The 27,729-nt window shown below is 39.6% G+C and overlaps 2 protein-coding genes across 7 annotated transcripts in view; one reads left to right on the top strand and one right to left on the bottom strand.

Annotated features, from left to right (window-relative positions):
* Positions 1-27,729, top strand: part of ZNRF1 (zinc and ring finger 1) — a 95,373-nt gene that overhangs the window by 5,158 nt on the left and 62,486 nt on the right. The gene's annotated exons all lie outside the window — the stretch shown is intronic.
* Positions 8,269-9,602, bottom strand: LOC109459162 (DNA-directed RNA polymerases I and III subunit RPAC2-like). The gene is made up of 2 exons (XM_019753436.2): positions 9,580-9,602; positions 8,269-8,644 (listed from the first exon to the last, which is right to left on the bottom strand). Exons 1-2 carry the CDS (start codon positions 9,600-9,602, stop codon positions 8,269-8,271), a joined length of 399 nt encoding a protein of 132 aa, XP_019608995.1.

Below are 27,729 nucleotides of genomic sequence, written 5' to 3'. Positions count from 1 at the left end.
GAAGATTTTTTTCCCCTCTTCTTCCACCCCCACCACTCCCATTCTGGTTCAAGCCGTTGTTCTTCAGTCTAGTCGTGTAGGACACAGCTCCCTGGCCCATGCTGATATTATGAACCTTGTGCTCCCCTCCAGCAGTCGGTCACCAGTAATCGGTCGGCCGCTCATGGCAGCTCACGCTGGTCACATGGTAGCCCGTGGCAGCGCTCAGCAGCCCGCAGCAGCTACGCCAACCACTGCTACGCCAACCACTGGCTGCTCATGGCAGCCCAGCTCCAGGGAGAGCTGTTGTTCACAATCTTAGCTGTAGAGGGCGCAGCTCACTGGCTCATGTGGGAATTGAACCTGTGACCTAGGTGTTAGGAGCACGGTGCTCCAACCACCTGAGCCACCCGGCCGGCCCAAGATTTTTTTTTTTTTTAAGCAGAGTTTTTAGTTCTCTAGCCATGAGGACTTATTTTCTATAAAATAAAAAAGTTCCGCTTAAGAGAAGGTAGTTTCTTGAAGGTCATAGTTAGCTCTTCCTCATTTGGGTTTGAAAGGTGTTGCAAGAAACAGTGGTTTCATTCTTTAAAGTGTTTGTTTTATGGGATGTATACATTTTGCTACTAAACAAAGACACACCCCAAATATGTCACAAGGAATGCTCTAAGCCAGCCCACTCTTAACCAAAGAAATGCAACTCTAGTTCCTTTTGGGAAAGGGAACATGCTTTATATTTTACAAATGGGATATTCAGCCCAAGCTTACTGGGCACTAATATTTTAGTAAACCCAATTCTAGAACTAAACTTCAATTTTGATAGTTTCGAAATTGGAAAAACCTTCATAGGGAAGTGATGATAATTTAAATGGGTCCTGTTTCTACCAAATAGGGGTGTTTTTAATGACAGTGGTTTATTGAGAGTGGTACTGGAATCTTGAACTTAACCCAGAACCTAAATCTTAAACCCAGTCTTTTAGAATGATGGTTGAGTATAAATTTCCATCTGTTTCTTTTTCAAGCTTTGTCATGGTGTAATATGAATCAAAATGTGATTACTGGTGGGTACAGGCTTGAGTATGAGAAGGGACTCCATAGACCCAGCAGTTTTCAGTTCTGAATGTTATGTTCTCATAAGCCCACAGTTTCATACTTGAATCCAGCAGTTTGATTTTGATATGCTGAATGGGTACGGGGTGAGTTGTGGGTATGAATTAATAAACTCAACAACAACCGTCAAGTATGAAGCAAAGAACCAAGATTAATCTTAAAGCAGTAGCTGGGATAGTTTCTAGACTGTTGAGACTGTTTACCTTGAAAACTCCCAGGAGTTGTTAGAATTGAGACTACCACCTTCCTCTGTTGGGAATAAAGAGGAAGGGGAATTCACTGGGTCCCTGTAAATGCCAAGTTAGAAGACGTGTTGTAAGAATTTATAGTGGACTCTTGGATCTATAATCAGGAGGCAAAGAAGAGCTCTCCTGATTTCTGTGAAAGGTTCAAAAGGTTTTCAAACTTGACTCTGCCCAGTGTTCTCTAGGGGGCTGCAGTGCAGATGACTGAACCTCACTCCCAGAATTCAGTAGAGCTAAGGAGAAGACCCAAGAGTCTGAATTTGTAACAAATGATTCTGAAAATGTAATCAGAATACCATCTATATCTGAATCTCAACTCTACCATGGATGTAGCTTGTCTCTCCCTACACAGAGAAAGAACTCGGAATGCCTTTTTGGTGCATTCATTAGCCTGATTTTTAATATTACTAAACCAGGCAGATATTTACTAAGCACTATCCATACAAATCTTTTCATTTGTTCCCAGAGGGGGGCTTCACCCCGAAGAGCATTGTTCATTATTTGATGGTTTTCTTTTGCATGGAACTGTGCATTTTTCTCCTATAGGTAGGCCTAAGCCCGTCTGCATTGGTCCTGAGAATTGAAGTTGCTCCTCAGTTAATTGTGGCAATGTCCACTTTCCTTCTGTGCTTGTCTTCTCCCTCGTTTTTCTTCTAAGGCACACAGCTGCCTTTGGCTGCTTTGCTATAGAAAGGCTTACTGAGTTATATCCTCTTTTATGTACCCCCAGTCAGTAGCTAGATAAGTCAAGATTTCAGCATGAATCCAGATTTTAAATGGACAAAATACCTCTCTGCTTTTCTCTTACTGACGCACAAGCGTGAGACTGTATGTGTGTGGAGATCTGTACAGCTAAGACATTCATTTATTCAACTGGTATTTATTAAGTGCATTGCTTTGTTCTTTTTGTAGATGTAAGAACATCCAAACCTGTAGAGAATTTTTATAAAAATTTATTTGAGCCAAACAGGATATGCCTGGAAGCAGGATCTCAACAGAGTGCGATAAATACAAGAAATGACAGTTTGCAGCTCTTTTATTCATTTGGAATAAAGTAGGGAACTAATGAAGATTAGAGGAGGATGGGAGAGAGCAAGGTGGGGATTGGATTACAGGATAGTTAACAAGACTGTGTGCTCTCTGGAGGGTGGTTACTTTATTTCAAAGGCGTGTTAAACTAGATGCACTGAAAAAACGGACAGGGCTTGCTTACGGCAAAGATGAGCCTTTTACGAAAGAAGTTATACACCTGGGCATGACTACCCATCATGACCTGCCCAGTTAGGAATTTATGATCAGATCACCCTGTCAGGTTACTTTCCATAGTACCCCTTTTTCATGTACGTTACTGGCCATCGTTGCTTCCTCACCCCTTAAGAGTAAATATTGCAGCTTGGGGAAGATTTTACCTTCTTCATCAGACCCTCTATAGAATAAACAAATTCAGAGTTTTGTCCAAGAGTCTGCTAAGTGGATATTTCCTCTCCACTCTTCACTCACGCTATTCATTCTTTCAAAAACCCTAGCTCTGTGTTGGGGCAGGCAATCTTTTCTTTGTGGTTCCAGTTAAGTGCCTACTAAGAAATTCCTCATATGTCCTAATACAAGTGGTCTTCTGTGTTCTCAATGAGAATATCAAACAAAAAACTGTTTTTCAAACTCTTAACGTGTATCTTTGACTTTAATATTTTTGTTATCCCTAGAGCCACTTTTCTTTCTGGTCGCTGAGCACTGTTCCGCCTCCCCCGCCCCACTCCAATTCAAGCCGTTGTTTCTCAGTCTAGTTGTGTAGGACACAGCTCCCTGGCCCAGGCTGGTATTATAAGCCTTGCGCTCCCCCGGCTGCGGCCGTTGGTCGGCCGCTCACAGTGTCTCTCCCCGGCTGCCAGCCACTCACGATGGCTGCTGACCACTCACAGCAGTACACAGCAGCCCACGGCAGCTCACGCCAACCTCCGAGGGCTACTCACCCCTGCCCAGCTCCAGGGAGAGATGTTGTTCACAATCTTAGCTGTAGAGGGTGCAGCTCACTGGCCCATGTGGGAATCGAACCAGCGACCTCTGCATTAGGAGCATGGCGCTGCAACCACCTGAGCCACGGGGCCTACCCTGAGCATTGTTTTCTAGAAGTATGATCCAGCACTTTTGTAATCTGTCTTCATAAAATTTATCCCCAGCCACAAATGCCCACAAGGAACTATAAGGAACAGTTTTCCTTGGTCTTGTAAGTGTATGTCTCTGAGCTCCACAACATCAACACTTTAGTGTTGTGTTAAGTAATTTTTAAAGCCTTGTTTATGATAGCCAACACTGGTGACTGAAATGTCATTCCCTCTGGAATAATGATTAAATATGTGTTATATTTGAGTATTTTTTGCTCAAAGTAAAGAACTGATGCTCCATGCTGAGAGACTTTATTCAGACTTTGGCTATAAGGTGATACCTTAATTTCTGAAGGATAATTTTTGAAGAGGCCTCAGCTTACATTTAGGGCTATGCAGTCAACTTGATCTTGGTGAATTAGACTTGTCATGGCATGGCTCCAAGTTGCTTGTTGGTAGTCCCTTTAGTTCTCAAAGTATAGGTTTAGTTCTCAAAATAAGCCATGCTTCACAAAGGGTTGTTCTGAAATTAGTCATCTCCGTACTGTACAGTATCTTTTAAGGTCAAAGTTAATTTGTTAGCATGTGGGACAAACTTAAATCTGGAGTCACCTAGATGATCTGGGACAGAGGTAGGAGGTGAACCCAAGACCCTAGACCCCAGCTGGTTTGGTCATTTTACATGCATTTTTCAGCTCTTTGGAGATCTTTTCATTTGTTTTCCTGAAATAACCATTTTCCCTGGTGAGAAGGTGCTTTTCCATAGAAAGAGCTCTTAGGATTCTTTTATCCTGATGCCTACCCAAGTACTCTGGGAATCCTACAAAGATTTGAGGGAGTCCTTGAGATTCCAACCTAAACCAATAAAATACTTGGTCTACCATATATACAAATGAGCTTTCTGTAATTTTGTTCTATTAGATCAGTTACAGTTTTAATGCTCTCTAAGGTATAATATCATCTAAGTCAGCTTTTTCAAAGTAACTTTTTTATAGCGCTACTCCCTACTGAAACAAGCATCACCAAATACCCATGTATATCATATGTTATTAGATTTCCTCAATCCTGGTCAGATATGGCCGAACATTCATGGCATTGCAGCCAGTTACCCTGGATAACTCTGGCAAGGCTAAGGCCCGTGATGAGGGCTGGCTTGCACACCAGCTGCTTTCCATCTTAATATCTCATGAGCCCAGTCTGGTTAGCTGTGTTTAATTGATCTATTTCCTGCCTCCCCTGTCAGCCCAGAGGCTACGTGCAACATAAAAGGACAGCAAATCTAAGCGTTTCCAGTATTTTGAAGTATAGGAATCTCCTATGAAGCGGCAGACCTTTGAGAAATAGTATGAGCTGTTCTGTGTTTGCTGTAGCTTTGGAAAAACCTTTGGATTCTTCTACTGAAAATCTGTTTTAAAAAAAAAAAATCTTTTTAATGAAACAGTGTGAGTCACAAAACAGCCACTCCTTCTCATAATAGCATTTCTCACCAGGGGAATTTTTGGTAGCTGTTGGGGGAAGGATTTGAGTAGGTTGTGGATGATAAATTCCTCTGTGGAACATAACCAGAGGCTGCCATATCGGAACTCTGGTGCTTTCCATGCTGACAGGGAGCCCTGAATTCAAAGTGCAGGACCACAGAATAGAAGGGGGAGGCCTGTGCTCAGTGAAGAGCATGACCAATGAGATTGGAGTTTCAACATTCATACACTACAATGGTGTTTTAATGAATTGAGTAATAGGATCATAAAACCTGAGGCCTTGGGTCAGAGGGCCTGAGGTCATTTAGAGGAAAAGCATCATATTTCTGGATTAAGGGACGCCCCTGGACCTAATGATGAGAGCTTAAGAGTCATGAGTGTGCCTTCTTTTTCCGTATTGTGAAATGGTGGCATGGCACTTGGCACTGGCCATGGGATGACTTTACACAGAGAGCATTCATTCAAGGTCATTTTAGGTCTAATAAAGCACTTAGAGTGACACCCAAGAAGAACACATCACCCACTCAGTCTCTTTGTAGGATGGTGAAAAGGAAATGGCTAGAGATATTAAGAGTTTAGAACAAGCCAGGATTATGATAACATCCAAAATGCCTGTCTTCGACCTCTGCCCGCTCAAACCTGAGTTTGGACTGTTGCCAACTTCAGTGACTTACAGTTAGTTCTTCGTCCGTCCTCATGTCTGAACCACTGTCTTATGTAAGCTACAGATAGAAGAAAGTCTGAAAGGTTACTACACTGTTAAGATTTGCTTTCCTTTGGAAAGTCATAGCTGTCTCCACTCTGTGTTTTCCTGTCTTTGTACTTTCTTTCAAAGCCTCTTACCAGTTCCAAGTCTCTTGAGCTCAATAAAGAGGAACAGGAAGTCAGCGTTTGATGCCTTAGAGCCTGCAATAACTAATAGAGAAAAGGACACAAGCACGGAAGTGTGGGTGGGGGAGAGGTTTCTGGGCCTTGAAGGTATCAGGACTGTAGGACTATAGACATCCTTCAAAGATGGCTTTAACCAACTCTTTCAAACAAGGAAAACACCACAGGAACTTCTCTTCTGAGAGGACTAATTTTCTTAGGTTATATAGTAGAGGCTCAACATTTTTAATTGAGGGCATAATTACAAAGTATCTATTGCCTGAGGACTTCAAAATGCTTAAGGAAAAAGTGATTATCACTTTTATAAAATAGCAGGAATTACTTCCCTGCCTCTCTCCCATCAGAGGCCTCAGGGTACGTCCTGTCACGGGATCCAGGCTGGAGCCTGACCCTTCCTTTTTCCTGTCTGTTCACTTTTATTAGTTGAACCCTAAAGTTTCAGTGCTGCGATTGCAAAATGGGAAAGTCATAGGGGTTTGTGCTATTTCAATTTTAGTTTCACTTGCACATTTCAGGAAATCAAATAGTGGTGTGACTCTGAATAGGAGCTCTGGTCTCTTGGAATCTTTTCAAAAAGTGAACTATTTCAGGCATTCAAAAGAGATAATGTACTTTATCTACCAAGCAGATTAATAAATAAAACATGACAGATGTAATTGTATGTACCCTGCCAATTTCCCTTTTCCAACTTCCCAAAGGTAACTTCTGCCCTGACTCCTGTTTATCATCCTATGTATGGTCATACTTTTATTTCATGTTACTATCCAAAACAGTGTTCATTTAATTTATATAAACTTATCATAATGTCTCTATCCTTTCATATCCCTATATGTATATACCTCAAAATGGATCTGTAAATCCATTGTACTACTTATTTATTTTTTTAAAGATTTTATTGGGGAAGGGGAACTGGACTTTATTGGGGAACAGTGTGTACTTCCAGGACTTTTTTCCAAGTCATGTTGTTGTCCTTTCAGTCTTAGTTGTGGAGGGCGCAGCTCAGCTCCATCCCTTATGGGACTTGAGGAATCGAACTGGCAACCTTGTGGTTGAGAGCCCTCTGGCCCATATGGGAATCGAACCAGCAGCCTTTGGAGTTAGGAGAATGGAGCTCTAACCGCCTGAGCCACCAGGCCGGCCATTGTACTACTTATTGATCTAATGCATTCATTTTCACTGCTGTACTCCATTGTATGAATATACCACAAATATCACCATTATGGAGCCCTTCTCTTATCAATGGATATTAAAGTTATTTTCAGTTGCTTTGAGAATTTTTTCTGTTCCTTTACATACTTGAGTGAGAGTTTTTCTGGGGTATATCCTTAGTCATGAAATACCTGGGTCATAGGTTATATATATATATCTTCAACTCTTAATTAAATATTGCCCAGTAGCTCTCCAATGTGCTTGTACCAATTTATACTCCCCAAATAGCATATTTTCAGTTGTTCCACGTCCTTGCCAAAACTTGATATTGTCATAGTTTAATTTTGTCAAGCTCTGGTGGGTGTGAAATGGCATATCATTGTGATGTTATTTATGTATTTGATGATATACTATTTATACATAATTAATACATTAATATTTTATGTGTGTGTGTATGTGTGTGTGTGTATGTGTATATATATATATATATATATACACATATATATATATATATATATATATATATATCCGGTTCAAGCCGCTGTTTCTCAGTCTAGTTGTGTAGGTCACAGCTCCCTCGCCCGTGCTGGTATTAGGAGCCTTGCGCTCCCCTGGCTGAGGCAGTCGGTTGTCGGTCACCAGTCGTCGGTCGGCCGCTCCCAGCAGCTCCCAGCAGCTCTCACCGGCTGCCAGCCACTCACACTGGCTGCCGGCCGCTCATGGCAACACATGGTAGCTCGAGGCAGCTCAGGCCGACCTCTGGCTGCTCAGGTCTGCCCAGCTCCAGGGAGAGCTGTTGTTCACAATCTTAGTTTCACAATCTTAGCTGTAGAGGGTGCAGCTCACTGGCCCATGTGGGAATTGAACTGGCGACCATAGCGTTAGGAGCACGGCGTTCCAACCACCTGAGTCACTGGGCCAGCCCCTAATGTTATATATTTAATCATGTTTCCTCTTCTGTGAAATGCTTGTTCATGTCTTTTACCCATGTTTATATAATGGATGGTTCATCCTTACTAGTTTGTTTTGTTTCCAGATAATTCTTTGTCAGGTAATGCAGATGTATTTCTCCCAGTTTGTGGATTATCTCTTTATTCTGTTTGTGATTTATTTCTTTTTTTTTTTTTAGTTTAAAGAGGGAATTTATTATAAGAATACAAAAATTCTTGTGGGGATTCCAATAGCTGTAATGGGTTAATAGCTAGAATCACACCTTTTTGAAAGACAGAGCATGTTGTAATCACAAACTTCTGGGTTTTGCAAGCTCACAAAGGGAATATCCTAGAAGACGTTCCTCCCTGTAGAGTGAATAAGGGACTAGAATGTGGATTCATTTCTGCATGCTTTCTGGTCCTTATATTCCTTTATGCTTGCCTCAAACTTGTCAAGCACATGTTGGCAGACATTTATGAGCTCATTCAGGCCTCTCTGAAATGGTTCAACAGCTGGAAGAGCACCTCGAGTCTGAATGCGTAAATAAATTTTACTCTCTGAAGGATGGGTTGTAGTGTAACCACAAAATTCCACTTCCAGGTTCTTCATGATCATGTAATGAAGAGAATTTCCTAGGGTATGGTCCTCCTCGTGTAATACAAATGCCACACGGTGTCTATCGGTTCCAGCTGCCTGGACCATTTCCAGGGCTGTCTTCCTCTCGCCTTCAGCCATGGAGGTCTTCAATCCAGATACTTTTCTACACACATATTTTTTATAAAAATGAGATCATACTGAATATGGTTTTGTAACTAGCTTCGTTCAGTATTTCACAACTGCAACACTTCTAAAGCACTTCCAATTACATAGAACTATTAGCATTAGCCCCTTATTTTTCTGCCTCCACATATTCTGTCGATGAATATTTAATTTATTGCCTCCAGTTTCTCCCTATTTCATTTGACCATCCACATGGCTACAGGGGAATCTCCTTAAAACACAAACTTAAGTGTTTGCTAAAATGTTCTTTTGGTAGAATCTAAAGAAAGGATAGAATTAGAATAGGATGGCATGCTAGAGGATGAAAAGGGAGTTGAAAGGCATAGAAAAACACAGATTATTATAAAAATAGAGACTACAGATGATCACGCGCAGGCCCAGCTATAGCTTCCATTTGCAGGAGCTACGGAAACTAGAACGGAAAGACTGAGAAGAGTCAATCAAGCAGGAGGGAGGAAGAACTCAGTGCACAGAGTGGCTTTATTAGCAGTCTGCACAGGCGGGACTTGGGCCAGTTACAGGGCCTTAGGCCTGACTGAACACACCCATACCATCACTCGGAGACAGCGGCCTGGTGCGTGATTTCACACGTTAGCTTGATTTTCTCTTGCTGTTCTAAGCCGGGGATGGAGGACTTAATTCTAGTCCCACAACTAATCTTGCCTCCTGGGTATCTAGTGCCTGAACGTCTCAATTCAAACACATCCTTGTCTCCTCTCTTTTCCCAATCAGGGCCCCTTCTTCTGCCCAGGCGCCCACTTCTCTCTCATCTCTTGCCCTCCCAGTTAGGCCCTTGATGCCAGGCCGGACTGCAGAGGCTGAGGCCCCTGCCCGCCGCCGGCCCCTCAGCTACCGGCTCCGGTGCAGGGCGCAGCCCGCTCCTCCCGCCTGCTCGCCCGCCTCCTCAGCCGTTACCGCTCCAGCTCCTGGTCGACCATCTTCCATCACTGGGGCGGCTTCTGGGATCCTCAGGTGGTGCTGGTGGATCAGAGGCTCTGCCCCATCCATGAAACGTGCAAGCGAAGCAGGAAGGATGGGACTCTGGTTTTTTATAGTTAGCGATTTTAATGCAATTGACTATTCCCATATTTTCCCTTAGGACCTGTATATTTTGTGTCTTAAGGAAGATTTTCTTTCCTTGAGGTTATAAAGGTATAATCTTATGTTTTCTTCTAAAAGTTTTTAAATTTGTCCTTTCATATTTAAGTCCTTAATCCTTGGGGAATTGTTTGAATGGGGTAAGATAAGGGTATATTTTCCCTTTTTTTGTATGAATAACCAGCTCTCCTAGCAACAAGTGAGGAATGGTAGGTCTTTTCCTACTGATTTGCAGAGCCATTTCTAGCATATATTATGTTTCTTGCCAGGCATGGATTTGTTCCTGGGCTTTTTGTTCTGTTCCATTGGTCAATTTATCTATCCTTGTGCTAATACTTTCTTAATTACTGTAGTTTTTGTCTTACTGTGTGGAAGGGCAAATCCTTTCATCCTGTTATTTATTCTTTTTCAAAGCTCTGTTGTCTAAATGAAGCTTTCTAGAGGACAAATAAGGGAATCCAGATAGAATCAACAAAATGAAGTACAAAGTACCAGGAACTGCTCTGTTTATAGCTGGTATTCTTAATGATGGGACATCTGGCAAACTGACCCTAATGGGCAGTTTCAAATTTTCCCCCTACTATATCGCACAAACAATAACATTTCCCTATGTCTTTGTATTGCAAAGAGCAAAATAAACAGTTCTGTATGTTACAGACAACAACAATAAAAACAACAAAACTGGTTAGCTATTTTTGGCACTTTCTGCTTCCAGATAAATTTTAGAAACAGCTTTGTCAACTTCTATGGGGGAAAAAACTGTTAGGATATTTATTGGAATTACATTGAATTTCTCAATCACCATCTCTATAAAATTGGGTCTACCTATGAATGCGGTAAGAATGGACTTACAGATATAAGAATAGATTTATTTTGATGTTTTTAAAAATTTTTAAGTAATTTCAGACTTACAGAAAAGTTGTACAAATTTATACAAATAAATATTGCATATCCATCACTCAGAATCCTCAAATATTATTAGAAACACATAAGTAGTTGATGCCCATTTAGTTCTTTTTTCACCCCTTCTTCTGCCTCTCCCCTTCCCCTCCACCCCCCACTCCGGTTCAAGCCGTTGTTTCTCAGTCTAGTTGTGTAGGACACAGCTCCCTGGCCCATGCTGGTATTAGGAGCCTTGCGCTCCCCCTGGCTGAGGTAGCCGCTTGCTGGTCTTCGGTCAGCGCTCACAGCAGCTCACAGCAGCTCTCGCAGGCTGCCGGCTGCTCACGCTGGCTGGCTGCCGGCCTCTCATGGCAGCACATGGTAGCCACGGCAGCGCACGCTGACCTCCGGTTCGGCTGCTCATGGCAGCCCAGCTCCAGGCCCAGCTCCTGGAAGAGCCATTAGCTGTAGAGGGCGCAACTCATTGGCCCATGTGGGAATTGAACCTGTGACCTCGGCCTTAGGAGCACGGCGCTCCAACCACCTGAGCCACCAGACCACCGGGCCAGCCCGTTCATTTAGTTCTTAACTCTGCAAAGCAGCTTAAGGTCTTAAGAAATGAAATTTCTCCAGTCTGAGTAATCTACATTGGTCTGCTCCTAGGAATAGGAAAACCACGTGATCTTAAAAGTGACATGGTGTCTGCAGAAGTGGCTAGGCCTAATGCTGAGATCTGCTTTCATCAGTTTCCTGTAGCCTTATATGGACCAAAGTAGATTCAGTTCCAACCCCTGCTCCCAAGGTTTGTGATCTGATCCCGTCTGTTGAAAGAGGGGCTTCTTGCCCTTAGATTGAGGGTCTTCTCACAGCTGTAGGCTGGAGAGTTCAGGTCAAGTCTGCCTAAGTATGACTTGAGAATGGAGGCTTGGTGTGGCTGAGCCAGGGGTGCCTTCAAGGGAGGAATGGAACACCCCCACCTCCCGCCTTGGGAGTGGTTAAGGTTGCAGGCTCAGAACCAGACTGCCTTACATTTGAATCCTAGTGTTGCTGGTTTTTAGTTGTGGAACCTTGAGTAAGTGACTTAGTCTTGTGCCTTAATTGCTCTACCTCTAATATAAGGCTAATCATAATTATATCTATCATATGGGCATATCCACATCACTCAAAACAGTGCCCATCAGATAATAAGTGATCAGTAAATGTAGCCTCATTATTATTTAATGTCTTTGGTGAAAGCTTTATAATTTTTAGAAGATCTTGAATCTCTTTTGTTAGGTTTATCACTAGGTACCTTATAGTTTTTTGGTTATTACTGTAAATAGTAGCTTTAAATTTTTTAAATAATTGTTCCAGTTTTCTTGTATATTCAGCCGACATGTTGGACTCTTATATGTCTAATAGTTTTAAAGGGACATATCTACAGAGAAAGTCCAAGAGAATCATGTCTGCAAATAGTGACTTTTTTGTTAATCATCTTATGTGTCACTTCTCTTACTTTAAGATTTCTGGCTAGTTCCTGCAGTAAAAAGTCTATTTGAATCTATAATCGAGGGCATCCTTGTTTTCCTCCTATTAAAGGGAGTGCTTCTTGCATTCGAAGTGTTGTTTATGTTTTTCATAGATATTTTTTTCCTTGTATTCTTAATTTGTTAAATTAAGTATCACAAATGGCTATTTTATCAAAATTTTCCCTTGCTGAAATGTTACTATCCTACCTGGGTACCTATTACTATCCTACCTATTCTGCATATATGTTATGAATTTACACTCATAATTTTATTTTCATACTGTCATTCTTTTGTTATTAAGATTAATGCAGCTTTTTAAAAAGAGTTTAGGGATAGATGTTCATTCTTTTCTGGAAGAGTTTGTATAATGGCATATTAGAATTCTGGCTGCAAACAGATTGAACACTCAGAGAGGTAATTGAATCAAACTTAATTGAAGAGACAGTTTACAAAGTTGTGGGCAAGATTAAAGGAACTACCATGTTTCCCCGAATATAAGACCTAGCTGGACAATCAGTTCTAATGCATCTTTTGGAACAAAAATTAATATAAGACCCGGTCTTATTTTACTGTAATATAAGACCCAGTATAATATAATATAATATAATATAATATAATATAATATAATATAATATAATATAATATAATATACTGGGTCGTATATTAATTTTTGCTCCAAAAGACGCATTAGAGCTGATGGTCCGGCTAGGTCTTATTTTTGGGGAAACACGGTAATAGTGAATGGGTGAAACACCTGGAGACTGGCCACAGTCTGGAAAGCTGTTACCACTCTTAGATCTGGAGTCCATGGTGAAGGAGCCGTTATCAAACCTGGTGAGAACTGTAGCTCTGGGCCATGTCCCATAGAACTGTGGACTTATATAGAAGAATGAAGCCACTGCATACATACCATCGCAAGGCATAGAAAAAACCAAGTAATAAGTACCCCAACCTCTCTGTTATCTTGTCCTCCAGTCTCCTACTGGTGCTTCCCATTGGTCAAACCCAACAGAAGTTTAGGAGGCAAGAGAACCATGTTTGGACTTATTAGCCTTGTAGAGCACAGAACAGAGAGGAAACAGAGACATAGGAAATATCTGTACTTGGAATGCTTGGTACAACTTGTATGTAAAATTCTCCTGTAAAACTATCTGGGCCTAGGACTTTTTTGCTGAGTAGGTTTTTATCTAGTGTTTCAAATTCTTCAATGTTTTTGGTCTATTTAGGTTTTCTATTGTGTAAGTTTTGATAAGGAATATTTCAAGGCAATCTCTGTGTCTATCTCTATATTATGCCCCTTTTTTATTCCTAGTATTATTTGTATATTTTCTTTTTATTCTTGATTAGTCTTGCCAGAGCTCTATTTTATTAGTTTATTTTCAAAGGACCAGCTTTTGATTTTGTCAGTTGCCTTTCTTCCCCTCTATTTCATTACTTTCTGTTCTTAACTGTATTTTATCTTTCCTTCTATTGTACTTTCCTTACGCTTACTTTGTGTTTTTCTAACTTCTTGAGATGACCCTATGCTTATTTACTTTTCAATATCCTTTTCTAATATAGGCATTTAAAGATCTAGAATTTTTGAGTAGTTCTTGAACTAAATCCTGTGATTTCTGATACCCTGTTTCCCCCAAAATAAGACCTAGCTGGATCATCAGCTCTAATGAGTCTTTTGGAGCAAAAATTAATATAAGACCTGGTCTTACATTATATTATATTATATTATATTATATTATATTATATTTTATTTTATTTTATTTTATTTTATTTTATTTTATTATACTATACCTGGTCTTATAGTAAAATAAGACCGGGTCTTATATTAATTTTTGCTCCAAAAGACGCTTTAGAGCTGATGGTCCAGCTAGGTCTTATTTTCGGGGAAACATGATACGTAGTGTTTATCATTCAGCTCTAGGTATTTTCTAATTTCTAGTATTTGATTCATGAGTTATTTACAAGTATATTTTGAAAATTTCAAACATTATTTAAGTTGGCCTCTAACTTAATTGCATTATAGTCACAGAGCAGTCTGTATATTGATTTTTTTTAATTGATACTTGATTTGTGGCATAGTACTACATAGTCAGTTTCCATAAATATTTCATTTGTGCTTGAGAAGATTGTTGGGTGAGATTTGATTCTGTATAATCCTAGATCAAGTTTATCAGTTGTGTTGTCCAAATATTTCATATCTTACTAAATTTTGGTGTTCTTTTTTCTTTTTTTCTTTTTATTTTATTGGGGAATATTGGGGAACAGCGTGTTTCTCCAGGGCTCATCAGTTCCAAGTCCAGTTGCTGTTTTCAATCTTTAGTTGCAGGGGGCGCAGCCCACCATCCCCTGCGGGAATTGATCTGGCAGCCTTGTCGTTGAGAGCTCGCGCTCTAATCAACTGAGCCATCCAGCCGCCCCAATTTTGGTGTTCTTGATCTACCAATTCCTGAAAGGAACTATGTTAAAATCTCTATGACTGTGGATTTGCTAACTTTTCTTTATAATTTTGTCAAATTTTGCTGTATATAATGTAAAGTTCTCTTAAATGCATAGTTATTTAGAATTGTTTATATCTTCCTAGAGAATTGTTTTTTTTATAAAGCATCTTTATCCCTAATAATACCTTGGTCTATTTTGTTTGATATCAGTGCCAGCTTTCTTCTTGTAAATATTTGCCTGGTATCTTCCCTGTCCTTTTACTTTCAATGTCTTGATGTTTTACATGTGTCTCCTATAAATGCAGTTAGATTTTTTTCCAGCTTAATCTGCAACTTTTAATTTGCAAGTTTACTTGATTTTAAAAGAATGGTGGTTACAATTATATTATGTTTTAATATCTTATAATATATTATTTAATATATTATTATTTAATATTTTATTTTGTGCTATTTACAGTGTGTTTTGCTGGCAATTTTTCTCTTTTCCTGACTTCTATTTAGATAGCTTGAGTTTTATTTATCCCACATATTCATTCTTATCTCCTTTCACTCCTCACCATCTGGAAGCTTTCAGTTCTTTTAGAGGCTACTCTTAAATTCTTGGCCCACATATTTGAATGAAATCTGAAGTTTAATCAGTATCACTGCTCTCTTCCCAAATAATATAAGAACCCACAGTTTGTATTGTACGTACATATTTGTGGTTCAGTATTGTAATCTCACTTTATTTTTATACCCTAGAATTAGTTGTTGCTCTTCTTACTTGAGAAAGTCTGCTTGTTTGGATTCCCCTACCTGCTTACCAAATTCTTTGCTTACCATTCTGTCTATCACGCTTCATTCATCCTTCTGTTAAATTTCCTTCTTCCAGAAGTAAGCTTTAAAATATTTTTTCAATGAAAGTCTATTAATACTAAACTCTTTATTTGCTTCTCTAAAAGTGTTTTAGTTATCATAACCATTGAATGGTTATTTAGCTGCATACAAAAATCTGAGTTGGCGGTTATTTTTTCTCAGCAATTGGATGATATTCTGTTGTATTATCTTCTGGCTTCTAACATTGCAATTGAGAAGTCTGCTTCTCAACTCTTAGGAGTTAATCTGTTCTTTTTCTCCTAGCTGTTTTATCTTTTACTGGTATTCTGCAACTTTACTGTCATGTGTTCAGGTTTTGATTTATTTTTATTTATCCTGCTTGCTATTTGTTCTTGAATCTGAGATTACGTATGTTTCAAAGCATTTGAGAAATTCTCAGTCATTTATCCCTTCAAATTTCACCTTTCTTTTATTCTCCCATCTTTCCTTTTGGAAATCCTAAAAGTCATCTATTGTCCTTATTCTATCCTTCATGTTTCTTAAAGTGTTTCTCATTTTCCAGCTCTTTATCTCTGTATGCTGCACTCTGGATAATTTCTTATCTCTACCTTTCAGTACACTGTTTTTTCTTCACTTGCATTTTAGCCTACCCATTGAATTTTATATTTCATTGAACTACATTTTAAATTCCTTGGATTAATTTGGTGGGTTGTTTCCTTATTGCCTTCGATTGTGTAAAAACAAACAAAAAATGAGTAAATCACCTTGTTTCCATGGTTCTAGTTTTCCTCTTTGGGAAAGTAAGTAGCGTTGGCTAGCTGCTTTCTTTTCTCTTCCTGCTCAAAAATTCCATGAAGCTGTATTACTGGCATTATGCTGTTGAGCAAACAAGCACTATGAACAGGGAGGCAGGAAGCTGGAAACCCATCATCATTTTGTTCTCTACTCCCAGAGGAAGAGAAGCTCCTGAGTCATTTCGGGAAACCTTTCAGCACTGTACCTCTTGGGAGCTTACAGCTGTGGCAAGGATCTGTTTCTATGGCAACAGAAGGCTTAACTCTTCCTCTGTACTCAGGATATGCCGAGGGAAGTTACAGGATAAACTTTTAGAGCTTTCCAGTTTCTCAAGAGGCTTGATTTATTCTCTTCTAGACGGCTGTCCAACACAGTAGCCACTAGCCACATGTGGCTATTTAAATTACAATTATTCAAAATTTAGTTTCTGAGTCACAGAAGCCACATTTCAAGTGCTTGATAGCCACAAATTACTAGTGACTGCTATAATTGGACAGTACAGATGTAGAACATTTCTATCATTGCAGAAAGTTCTGTTGGGCAGTGCTGTTCTGAACCCTTCCACAGTGTTTTATAGTATGTAGAGAATTGGTGAACGGGTAGTTTCAGAAAATGGATCAAGTGAACCTATTAATCCCCAGACTCTAGAAGGCTGTCTTTAGAGTAACTGCCATTCTACACCATTTATGTATATGGAGAATTCAGAGAGGGTGTTGCATTCTAAGAGTGATTTATGGGGTGAAATGGTGAACCCAAACCTTACCTATAATTTGGTACCATGGGAAGAGGGGAAGCCAGTGAAGTAGAAAGGTGAATGAACCTTGGGGAATATGGAGATGCTTACTGCATAAGCATACTGATTTTATGCAGTTGTGATTAAACTGAGAATAGGGAAGATGGGTTTATGAGTTGACTGGAGAAAACCAGCCCAAGGTCTTATAACTTGACATTTGACTCAGGCTGGAAATTCCTTGTAATGAAATGATTTTCCTCCACCCCCTTAAATTGCCATCTCATTCTCCCTTGAGTTGCTGTAGAACAGTTAAAGATTCTCAAGAAAAGAAAATACCTTCTTCTCCCCACAACAGACACATACCCACACCTCCTTCTAATACAGCAACATTTCACAGTGACTGGACTCCAGATAAATCCAGAATAGGTACAATGTGGGTCACACCAGCCCTGCGCCAATGGGCTACACAGAGAGGGAAGAACCACTGACCCTGACCTTGTTCTCTGCCCATGACAGACATTGCTGAAACTTCCTTCATTCTGTGTTACGGAACTCGACGTGGACTCAGAATCCCTCTGAACACAGTGCTTCCGGTGCCCACGGTTCGTACTATCGAGCTGGAGTTGGCATGTGCGACTAAACCTGTTTCCTGTCCTTTGCTAGGGATTTGAGGCTTGGAGTTTGCTGTTCAGAGACGGGACATTGTTCTTGTTGGTTGCAGAGTACCCGTGACGTGTTAGTTTAGAAAGTTTAGAAAAGTCTGTCTTTAATATTTATGACCCGTGGTACAGAGTAGGTACCTAAATAAAAGTTGTTCAACGAAGATACACATGAAAAAGGGTAGTGGTTTTTTTTTTAGGTAAAGATAAAGGTAATTTGTATTGGAAAAGTGTTCAATACTTACTTCATATTGGTGATTTTTGTAGGCTTGGCAAAGGTAGCTGAGACTTGACTTTCTGGAAGAAATCTGAAAGAAAAAGATGGCTTCTAAGATGACTGGGAGAGGTTTAGAAAGAATTCAGAGGCAGCATTTGTAAAAGGAAAAGAAAGTGAAAAAGAAAAACATGCCCTACAGCAGGTGAAGGGGTTGGACAATATGAATTAATAGGTGCTCTGCAGAAACAGAAAAGCGAACAGATCTTTGTGGTTTTTCAGTCAACTGGTTTTTTGTTTTTTAAGTAAATCTGGAAGCATGGGTTCTTCCTCCCCACCCCATCACAAAAATAATCAGAATATTCATTATAAAGATTTCAAACACCAATGTAGGAAGCAAAAGTTTCCCATGATCTCTTGGTATGTATTTCTCCAGATTTTTGCCCCTGTGTGTAGAGAACTAGAAATCACATTACCATTCCACAACTTCTGTTTTTTATTGAACCATGTCATTCCATGCGTAAGTGTGGATTTTTGTTGTTGTTTTCGTTTGGGTCTCTGTGGTAATTTCCAAAAACCTAGTGTACCTGGAAGTGGAACCTATTCACAGCAAATCACCTCCATCCCCATCTCCCAGCCATTGTAACTGTTTGGGTGAAGTCATGCTACAATAAGTTGTCCACAGAATTTGCCCAGAAATGCTTTTTTACCCGTTGCTAGAGAGAGAGACCATGTCTACTGTTTGGTCAAAACTTCTCTGTAAGTTGTTAATAAGAGTACCACAGGGAAAGAACACAAAGTCCCTCTTACAGATTTAGTCTGTTCTCATAGAGCAATTAAATGGTTGACTAGAAAGAGCCCAGAGCTCAGCCCCAACTGCAGAGGACCTTTGGTAATTGAATCACACCAGGCAGTAGGATTTATAGGAGCCCATAGTCTCTCTCTGCCTTCAATTCTGAAGCAATCTGAATATGCCTAAGTTGTACCAGAATTCACTGCTTCTTCCCATTTTTATTTCTGATGGGATGATTGCTTCTGCCACAGGTAGACTTACAGCCTAAGAAATTTGTATTTTGGATCCACAATCTGAGCTGCTCTAAAAGACAGTACCAGGTGGGGGGCTGGGGGTTGAGACAGTTCAACCCAGGCCTGTAGTAGGCAGCTAATCACGGCTCTGCATTCAGCCAGGGACTTTTGCCTGCCTGGGGTGCCGCAAACAGAAACTCAAATAGGTGGCGTGCTGATGGGGCCCACAGCAATCCACTGGAACCTGGACACCTGTCTGGGATTATATCCACGGAGGGAGGAGTCTCTCATGAGCTCAATTCCAACTGCCCCAGGGTCTGAGTATTAGTCAGGTGATGGGCAGGCAACGTCTGATTCTCCTCCATCCTCCAATGACCTGTGGAGTAAGGAAATGACCAATAACCAAGCATCTTATTTGAAGTGTAAAAGAAGTCTAGCCTGTTACTAAATGGACATGTGAAATATTCCTAAATAAGGAAAAGCACCCCTTCCTAAAGTGTTTTTTAAAGATGTTGCTATTTGTGTGACCGTTGGAGGCCAGCTGTGTTGACAGGAAGTAAAAAGTACTGTCACGGAAGTTGGAAATTGGTTTAAGGAAGAAGTTGAACCCATTACCCAACAGCAAGGTTGATATAGAGTTCCTGTGAGCTCACAGCCCTTCTGGATGGCACGTGTCATTTCTCCCATGCCCCCAGAAAGTGGAGAAACAGGAGCAGAGTGGGAAAAGTACTTGGAAAAATTCTGTAATGACTTGAGCCTCAGCCAGGCTTAATAGAGTCTTTGAACTCTACCCTACTGAGACTGTTGCTTTTATAATAGTCTATTTTTGCTGGTTATTACATGTTTTAAAAATAAGAAACATGGGCTGGCCCGGTGGCTCAGGCGGTTGGAACTCTATGCACCTAACTCCGAAGGCTGCCGGTTCGATTCCCACATGGGCCAGTGGGCTCTCAACCACAAGGTTGCCAGTTCAACTCCTCAACTCCCGCAAGGGATGGTGGGCTGCGCCCCCTGCAACTAAGACTGAAAGGACAACTTGACTTGGAAAAAAAAGTCCTGAAAGTATACACTGTTCCCCAATAAAACCCTGTTCCCCTTCCCCAATAAAAATCTTAAAAAAAATAATAATAAGAAGAAACACACACAATCTTAAACAGTAGTCTGTAATAACAATATTACTAATAGCAGACATTTATTTATTGTTTACTAAGTGTCAGGCACAGTTGCAAATGCTTCTCATATATTAACTCTTTCAATCCTTACCCTGTGAGGTGGTTAACTGTTATCAACCCCATTTTGCAGATGAGGAAACTGAGCCCTAGCGATTAGGGAACTCACCTATCATTACACAGCTAGAAAGTGATGTGCCTCTAATAAAAGGTATCTCATATTGTTATTAAGTTATACTGAGTTTGGCCATCAAAAATTAAATTGGGGGAATCTTTTTCAGCCCTCAGCCCTTCCTACCACTTAGGAGCCTATAGCATTCTTTGTAGTTCATAGAAATGGTAGAAAAATAAAGCACACTTTCTTACTATGTCAACCAAAAAAGTATATGAGTTGCCCCCCATGACTGCATTTTTTTGCTCTTTATCATAACATCAGTCCTCTCGACAGTCTTTGATTCCAAGAGGACCTATAGTTCATTGATCCTATTTCTTTCCTATTTCTTTCCCCCGTCCGTCACCCCCTCGTGTCCTTACTTTCCTCCTTGACTTAAATTCTAAGGTCAGTCAGAACCACTGCCTCACATAACACTCTCTCATCCTCCTTCCGCTTTTGCTTTGAGTAAATCCAAGACTGCCTACTATGTGGGTGTCCTCCTGGGCTGGAGCAAACACAAACACCCAGCATGTTCTCTGGCCTCGTTCTTAATTCCTGGTCACTAACTTCAAGCAGGTGCTTAATGCTGCCCGGGAATCCTGCTGTATTTCTATGTTCATTCATTCTCCTGCCCTCCTAGAGGACTATCCCATACCTTCTTTCAACTCCCCTCTCATCTTTTGCTATGACCTTACTTCCTATTTCATCGAGAAAACAAGTTACTGGCACTCACCACCATATCTACCCCCCGACTGGAGTCTCTGCTGTTTTCCCCTGTCGTGTATCTATAGGCCTCCGCTGTCCGCTTCCAGCTCAGGCCACGGCCTCCTTGTGCACTGGGTTTTACTCCTGTTTTCTGCGTCAAGAGCATTGCTCCAGCCTTCCTCCTCCTCTTCCTCCTAAATGTTGCTTTTCTAGTGGCACATTCTATCAACATACAAACTGTTGATGCTTCTTCCATGTTGAAAACAACAACAACAAATTCTCTTGATTCTACTTTTCCAGATTCTACCCCATTTCTCGCTTCCGTTCATAGCACACTTCTTCAGAATTCTCTTTTCTTGACTTTCTGATTTGTCTCCTGGAACCCACTCCCATAAGGTATTTGCCCTCACTACTCAATTGAAACTGCTCTTATCGAGGTCACCTTTGTGTTGCTAAATCCAGTAGTCCCTTCTCAAGTCTCAGTTTGGGAAAGCCAGCTGCAGTTGACAAGTTGGTCTCCATGAAACACTTTTTCATTTGCTTCCGGGGTACCACTCACCTAGTTTTCTTCCTACCTTTCATGGATCTTAACTCCTTTGCTGATTCTTCCCCATTTCTCTACCTCGAATGTTGAAAGGCCTGGAAGATCAGTCCTTGGACACTTCTCATTGTTTTGTATATCGCAGCCTGGTGAAGTCTTTGTGACTGGTGGTTGTAAGTACCATGTATGTGCTGATGACTCCACAATTTACCTCTCCAGCTCACCTGTTCCCTTCACTTTTTTATTTAACTGCTTTATTAAGATATAATTCACTTTATGTACAAGTCATCCATTAAAATGTACAATTCAGTGGTTTTTAGTGTATTAAGAGAGTTGTGCAACTATCATCACATTAATTTTAGAACAATTTCAGTATCCCAAAGGATATCCCATAACCATTAGCAGTGACTCTATTTACCCTCAATCTACCCCAGCCCTAAGACGAGTACTGATTACTTCCTACCTGTATAAATTTGCCTGTTCTGGACATTTCGTAGAAATGGAATCATTATATGTGGCTTTTGTGTCTGATTTCTTTCACAGCATGTTTTCAAGGTTCATCTTAATTATAGCATGTGTAGCACTTCATTCCTTTTATGTCTGAGTAATATTTCATTGTATGGGTACATCACCTGTTGTCTCTCCATTCATCAGTTGATACACATTTGGGTGGTTTCCACCTTTTGGCCAGTAAGAACAACATTGCTAGGGACATTCCCATGCAAGTTTTTGTGTGGACATATGTTTTCATTTCACCTGGGCATATATACCTTGGAGTGGAATTGCAGGGTCACATGATACCCATGTTTGATCTTTTTGAGGAACTCCAGACTATTTTCCAAAGAAAGTGCACCATTTTACATTCCCACTCACAGTGTATGATGGTTCTGATTTCACCACATCTTCACTAATACTTGTTATTATCTGTCTTTTTGAAATTAGCCATCCTGATGATTGTGAAGTGGTGTGGCATATCTCACTGGTTTTGATTTGCATTTCCCTTAGAATGTTGGGCATCTTTTCGCATATTTGTGGGCCCTTTGTATATCTTTTTTGGAGAACTGTCTGTGCAACTATTTGCCAATTTTTTATTTGGATTGTTTGTCTTTTTGTTGAGTTGTACAATTTCTTTATATATTTTGGGTATGAATCCCTGATTAGATATATGATTTGCAAAGTTTTTCTCTCATTCTGTTATCTTTGAGGTGCCATAATTTTGATGAAGTCCAGTTTATTTATTTTTTCTTTTGTTACTTATGCTTTGGGTGGCATACTTAAGAAATTGTTGCCTAATTCCAGGCCATGGAGGGTTACACCTGTGTTTACTTCTATGAGTTTTGTTTTTGTTGTTTTTTTAATTTTATTGCGTAACAGTGGGTTTTTCCTGGACCCATCATCTCCAAGTCAAGTCGTTGTCCTTCAGTCTAGTTGTGGAGGGCGCAGCTCAGCTCCAAGTCCAGTCGCCGTTTTCAATCTAGTTGCAGGGGCCACAGCCCACCATCCCATGCGGAAATTGAACCGGCAACCCCGTTGTTCAGAGCTCGTGCTCTAACCAACTGAGCCATCCGGCCGCCCCATAATTAGGTTATTCTTGATCCTTTCAATTTCCATATACATTTTAGAATCAGCTTGTAAATTTCTAGGAAAAACTCTGTAGGAATTTGGATTGGGATTGAGTGAAATTTATGAATAAAATTGGGGAGAGCTAACAACTTAATATTGCAACTTCCAATCCATGAAAGTGGTATTTCTCTACATTTATTTAAGTGTACTTTAATCTCTCTCGGCAATGTTTCGTAGTTTTAGAGTAAAAGCCATGCACACATTTTTAAACATATATCACAAAATATGGTATTGCACATTTGTTTTTTAAAAATTGTTTTAATTGTGGTAAAGTACACATAGCATAACATTGACCATCTTAACCGTTTTTAAGTGTACAGTTCAGTAGTGGTAGGTATATTCACATTGTTGTGTGACCAATATCCATAACTTTTTCATCACAAACTGAAACTATGTACCCATTAAACAACTCCCCATTTATCCCTCCACCAGCCTTTGGCAACCACCATTCTACTTGCTGTTTCTATGAGTTTGGCTAGTCTTGCTACCCAGCTCATATAATAAATAAAATCATATGGTATTTGTCTTTTTGTAACTGGCTTATTTCACTTAGCATAATCTTCAAGATTCATCCATGCTATAGCAAGTGCCACAGCTTCTTTTTTCAAGGCTGATTATTATTCCATTATACGTATATACACCACATTTTGTTTATCCATTCACCCATCAGTGGACACTTCCGTCAGTGGGGTGGGTTGCTTCCATCTTTTGGCTGTAGTGAATAAGGCAGCTGTGAATATGGTGTACAAATATCTCTTCGAGACCTTGCTTACAATTATTTTGTATAAATACCCAGAAGTAGCATCGCAGGATCACATGATAATTCTATTTTTAATTTTTTGAGGAACTGCCATACTGTTTTACATAGTGGCTGCACCAGTTCATGTTCCCACTAACTGTACAAGGGTTCTCTTTTCTCGAGCATTTGTTATCTCTTGTCTTTTGCATACTAGACATCCTAACAGGTGTGAGGCTCTATCTCATTGCAGTTCCCTAGTCATTAGTGCTGTTGAGAAGCTTCTCATGTGCTTGTTGGCTATTTGTATATCTTTTTTGGAGAAATGTCTATTCAAGTCCTTTGTCCATTTTTAAATTGGGTTATTTTTATTGTTGAGTTGTAGAAGTTCTGTATGTATTCCAGATATTTACTCCTTATCAGATACATGATCAGATGTCGTATACAGATACAATGTTTTCTTTCATTCCATAGGTTGCTGGTTCACTCTGTTGTGCCCTTTGATGCATAGAAGTCTTTTGTTTTGAAGTAGTTCAATTTATCTGTTTTTACTTTTGTGGCCTGTGCTTTTGGTATCCTATCTGTTGCTACTTTTAAAAACTTCTTTTCTATAGTGTGTTGCTAGTCTGTATAAATACAATGATTTTTGTATCTTGATCTTTTATCCTGTGACCTTGCTACATGAGCTTACTGGTTCTAGTAGCTTTTGTGTAGTTCACAGAACTTTGCACACACATAATTACATTATCTGCAAATCAAGACAGCTTTACTTCTGTTCAGATCGTATTCCTTACTCCATTGCACTGACTGGGATCCCCAGTACAACGTGGAATAGAAATAATGAGAGAGACATATCCTTGTGTGGCCCCCAGTCTTAGTGGGGAGCGTTCAGTCTTCCATTACGAAGCTTGATGTTCAAGTAAGTGTAGGTGTTTCATAAAGTTTCCTTTTATTTCTGGTTATCAATAGCTGTTGAATTTTGTCAACATCTATTGAGAGGATGATAGGTTGTTTTTTCTCCCTTATTCTGTTAATACGATGAATAACATTGATTTCAAAGAGTAAACCAATCCAATTGGTCCTGATGTATCATTCTTTTTATATGTTATTTACTTCAATTTGTTAAAATTTTGTGAAGGATTTTTACTTTTATGTTCATGAACAGTATTTGTAATTTTCTTTCCATGTAATATTTTGTCTTGTTTTGATATCAGTAATGTGGCCTCGTACAATGATTTGGGAAGTGTTGATTTTCTGTTTTCTGGAAGATGTTTTCTTTCTTATTTTTTGGTAGAATTCACCAGTAAAGCCCGGAGTTTTCCATTCAGAAAAGTTGAACTAAAAATTTAATTTCTTTAATAGGTATAGAGCTATTGAGGTTATTTCTCATCAACTGAGCTTTAGTAGTTTAGCTTTCTTCGTGTGATTGGTCCATTTTGTCTAAGTTGTTAAATATATCAGCAAAAAGTTGTTTGTAATATTTCCTTATTACCCTTTTAATGGCCATAAGGGTGCTTAGGGATAACCCATCTTTCATTCCTAACATTGGTAATTTGTGTCTTCTCTTTTTTCTGGTATGTCTGGCTATGTATTTATCAATTTTATTAGTTGTTTCAGTGAACTACCTTTTGGTTTCATTGATTCAATTTACTGTTTTTCTTCTATTTTGTTGATTTCTGCTTTTTATTTCATCCTTTTTTTCAGTTTAATTTGCTCTTCCTTTTCTAGCTCTTAAAGGTTGAAGTTTATTTAGATCATTGATTTTTAGACTTTTTCTAATATCAACATTTAAAGCTATAAATTTCCCTGTAAACATTCTGCTTTATTTAGTTTTTTTGTATTATGTATTTTATATATTTTGATATATTGTCCTTTTATTTTCATTCATTTCACTATATTTTCTAATTTTGTGTGATTTTTTTTTTTCCTATGACTCACAGATTATTAGAAGTATCTTATTTAATTGCCAGACATTTGGGAATTTTCCAAATATCTTTCTAGTATTGGTTTTTAGTTTCATTCTGTTGTGATCAGAGTATATACTTTGTATGACTTGAATTCTCTTAAATTTTTTGAGATTTGTTTTGTAGCTCAGAATGTGTTCTAGTTCAGTGAATGTTCCACACGCATTTGAAAAGAATGTGTTTTCTGATGCTTTTGAGTGGATTTTCTATCAATGTCAGTTAGGTTGATTTGGTTGATAGTGTTTTAAGTCTTCTAGAACTATACTAATTTTCTGTCTACTTGTTTTATCAATGACAGAGGCAGTGTAAAATCTCCAGCAATAATTATAGCCACTCCAGCTTTCTTTTGATTAATGTTTTCATGGTTATCTTTTTCTATCCTTTTACTTTTAACCTATCTGTGTCTTCCCATTTAAAGTGGGTTTCTTAGAGAAAGCATATACGAGGTGTGATCAAACAATACAGTGAATGTTTAAATAAATAAAAAATTATTCAGTAAAAGACACATTGCCATTCATCCACCTCAAAATACTCCCCCTCACTTTGAACACACTTAGCCCATCGTTCTCGCCACTTTCTGAAGCAGTTCTGGAAGTCCTCTTTCGTGAGTGTCTTTAGTTGCGCTGTCGTGGCTGCCTCGATGTCCTGAATCATTTTCACTTTGGGGAAGAGCCAGAAGTTACACGGTGCCAGATCTGGTGAATAAGGTGGATGAGGACACACCATAATGTGTTTATTTGACAGAAATTGCTGTATTCCAGAAGTGATGTGTGACACGGAGCAGTGTCATGATGGAGGATGATTTAGTGCACACTTTAAAACACACCTCTCAACTGTAGCTCACACCCAACTGACTGCACCAAACAATTTGAAACTTGTCACACACTGTTACTAAGGTTCAAGGTGCCACTTCCCATATTGAAGATCCCTGCCTTTGCATTGGATGGCACTCCACAGCGGCATTCACTGTATTTTTTTATCATTTTTTGAAAGGCTCCATGTCACACATCACTTTTGGTACAGCAATTTCTGTTCCTGAGAGGACAGTGAATGAGTAGGCCCTAAATAATAAGATTCAGATTTCACAGTTCATATAGCAGACATTTTAAGATCTTGAGCAAATCATATGAAGCGGAGATCTGAAAAGCACACATGATGTCATTTTTTGGTTCTGTGGTTCAGATGACTGAAAGAGCGAGGGATATTTCAGTAAAACAGAGACCAGTGACGACTGAGCTATAATTAGTAGGAGGCTGCCATAATCAGTTTAATGCCAGTTATTGTAGAAGATTCAATTTACTACCTTATGTAAGAATCAAGAAGGATCACATTGGGAATCTCGTCTCCTAAACCCTAGCAGAACTAAACTCCTCTACCTGCCAGCATCCTTCTAAATAAGAAGACTGTCCTGTTTCAACCAAAGCGTTCTTCTCTCTCAATCAGTAGACTCAAGGACTTACTTCCCAACACTCTAGTGTTTACTAGCCAGCTCTCAGTTTTGAGTTGAGATCATTAAGATTTGCACAGCTGCTTTGGGCTCAGAGCTCATCTCTGCTGTTCTCCTTTTAAGGATCCATCTCTAGACAAGCACGGCCTGTTCTCTGGCAACAAAGTTATCTGCTCTCTCATCCAAAGAACTTTGGACAACCTGTCCAGAAATATAGGAGCAACTTCATTCATTTTCTTTTTGTTGAAATTGTGAACAGTTAAAAGGGATGGTAATACCTGTATGGTACTTAGATGAGTAGGATTTGCCCAGTGTATCTGGGTGAAAAATGTTTATGTATCCGTACATATGTTTAATTCCCCTGAGCACTATGAACTGAGGCATACGTAATTCACTTTCTTTATTGTGTTTGCTTAGAGTATGTTCAAGAAAATCCTTGAGCTATGCAACACTACTGGTTCAGTTGTATTGTTTGCGAGGGAAGAGAGACGGGAAACATGAACTTGAGTGCTTGTTCACTGCCAGGCTTCCCATCTTACAGATGGGAAATGACAGACAGA

This window comes from Rhinolophus sinicus, chromosome 8, assembly GCF_057876585.1.
Source record: "Rhinolophus sinicus isolate RSI-liver-muscle chromosome 8, RSI-T2T, whole genome shotgun sequence".
Lineage (NCBI taxonomy): Eukaryota > Metazoa > Chordata > Mammalia > Chiroptera > Rhinolophidae > Rhinolophus > Rhinolophus sinicus.
Note: the sequence above shows the minus strand (reverse complement) of the source record. Positions and strands in the feature narration are given on the sequence as shown.

Coding starts and splice junctions, on each gene's coding strand:
- LOC109459162 (XM_019753436.2), bottom strand. CDS start 9,602: ATGGTCGACCAGGAGCTGGAGCG. Junction 8,645..9,579: donor GTCGACCAGGAGCTGGAGCG/GTAACGGCTGAG, acceptor ATATGTGTGTAG/AAAAGTATCTGGATTGAAGA.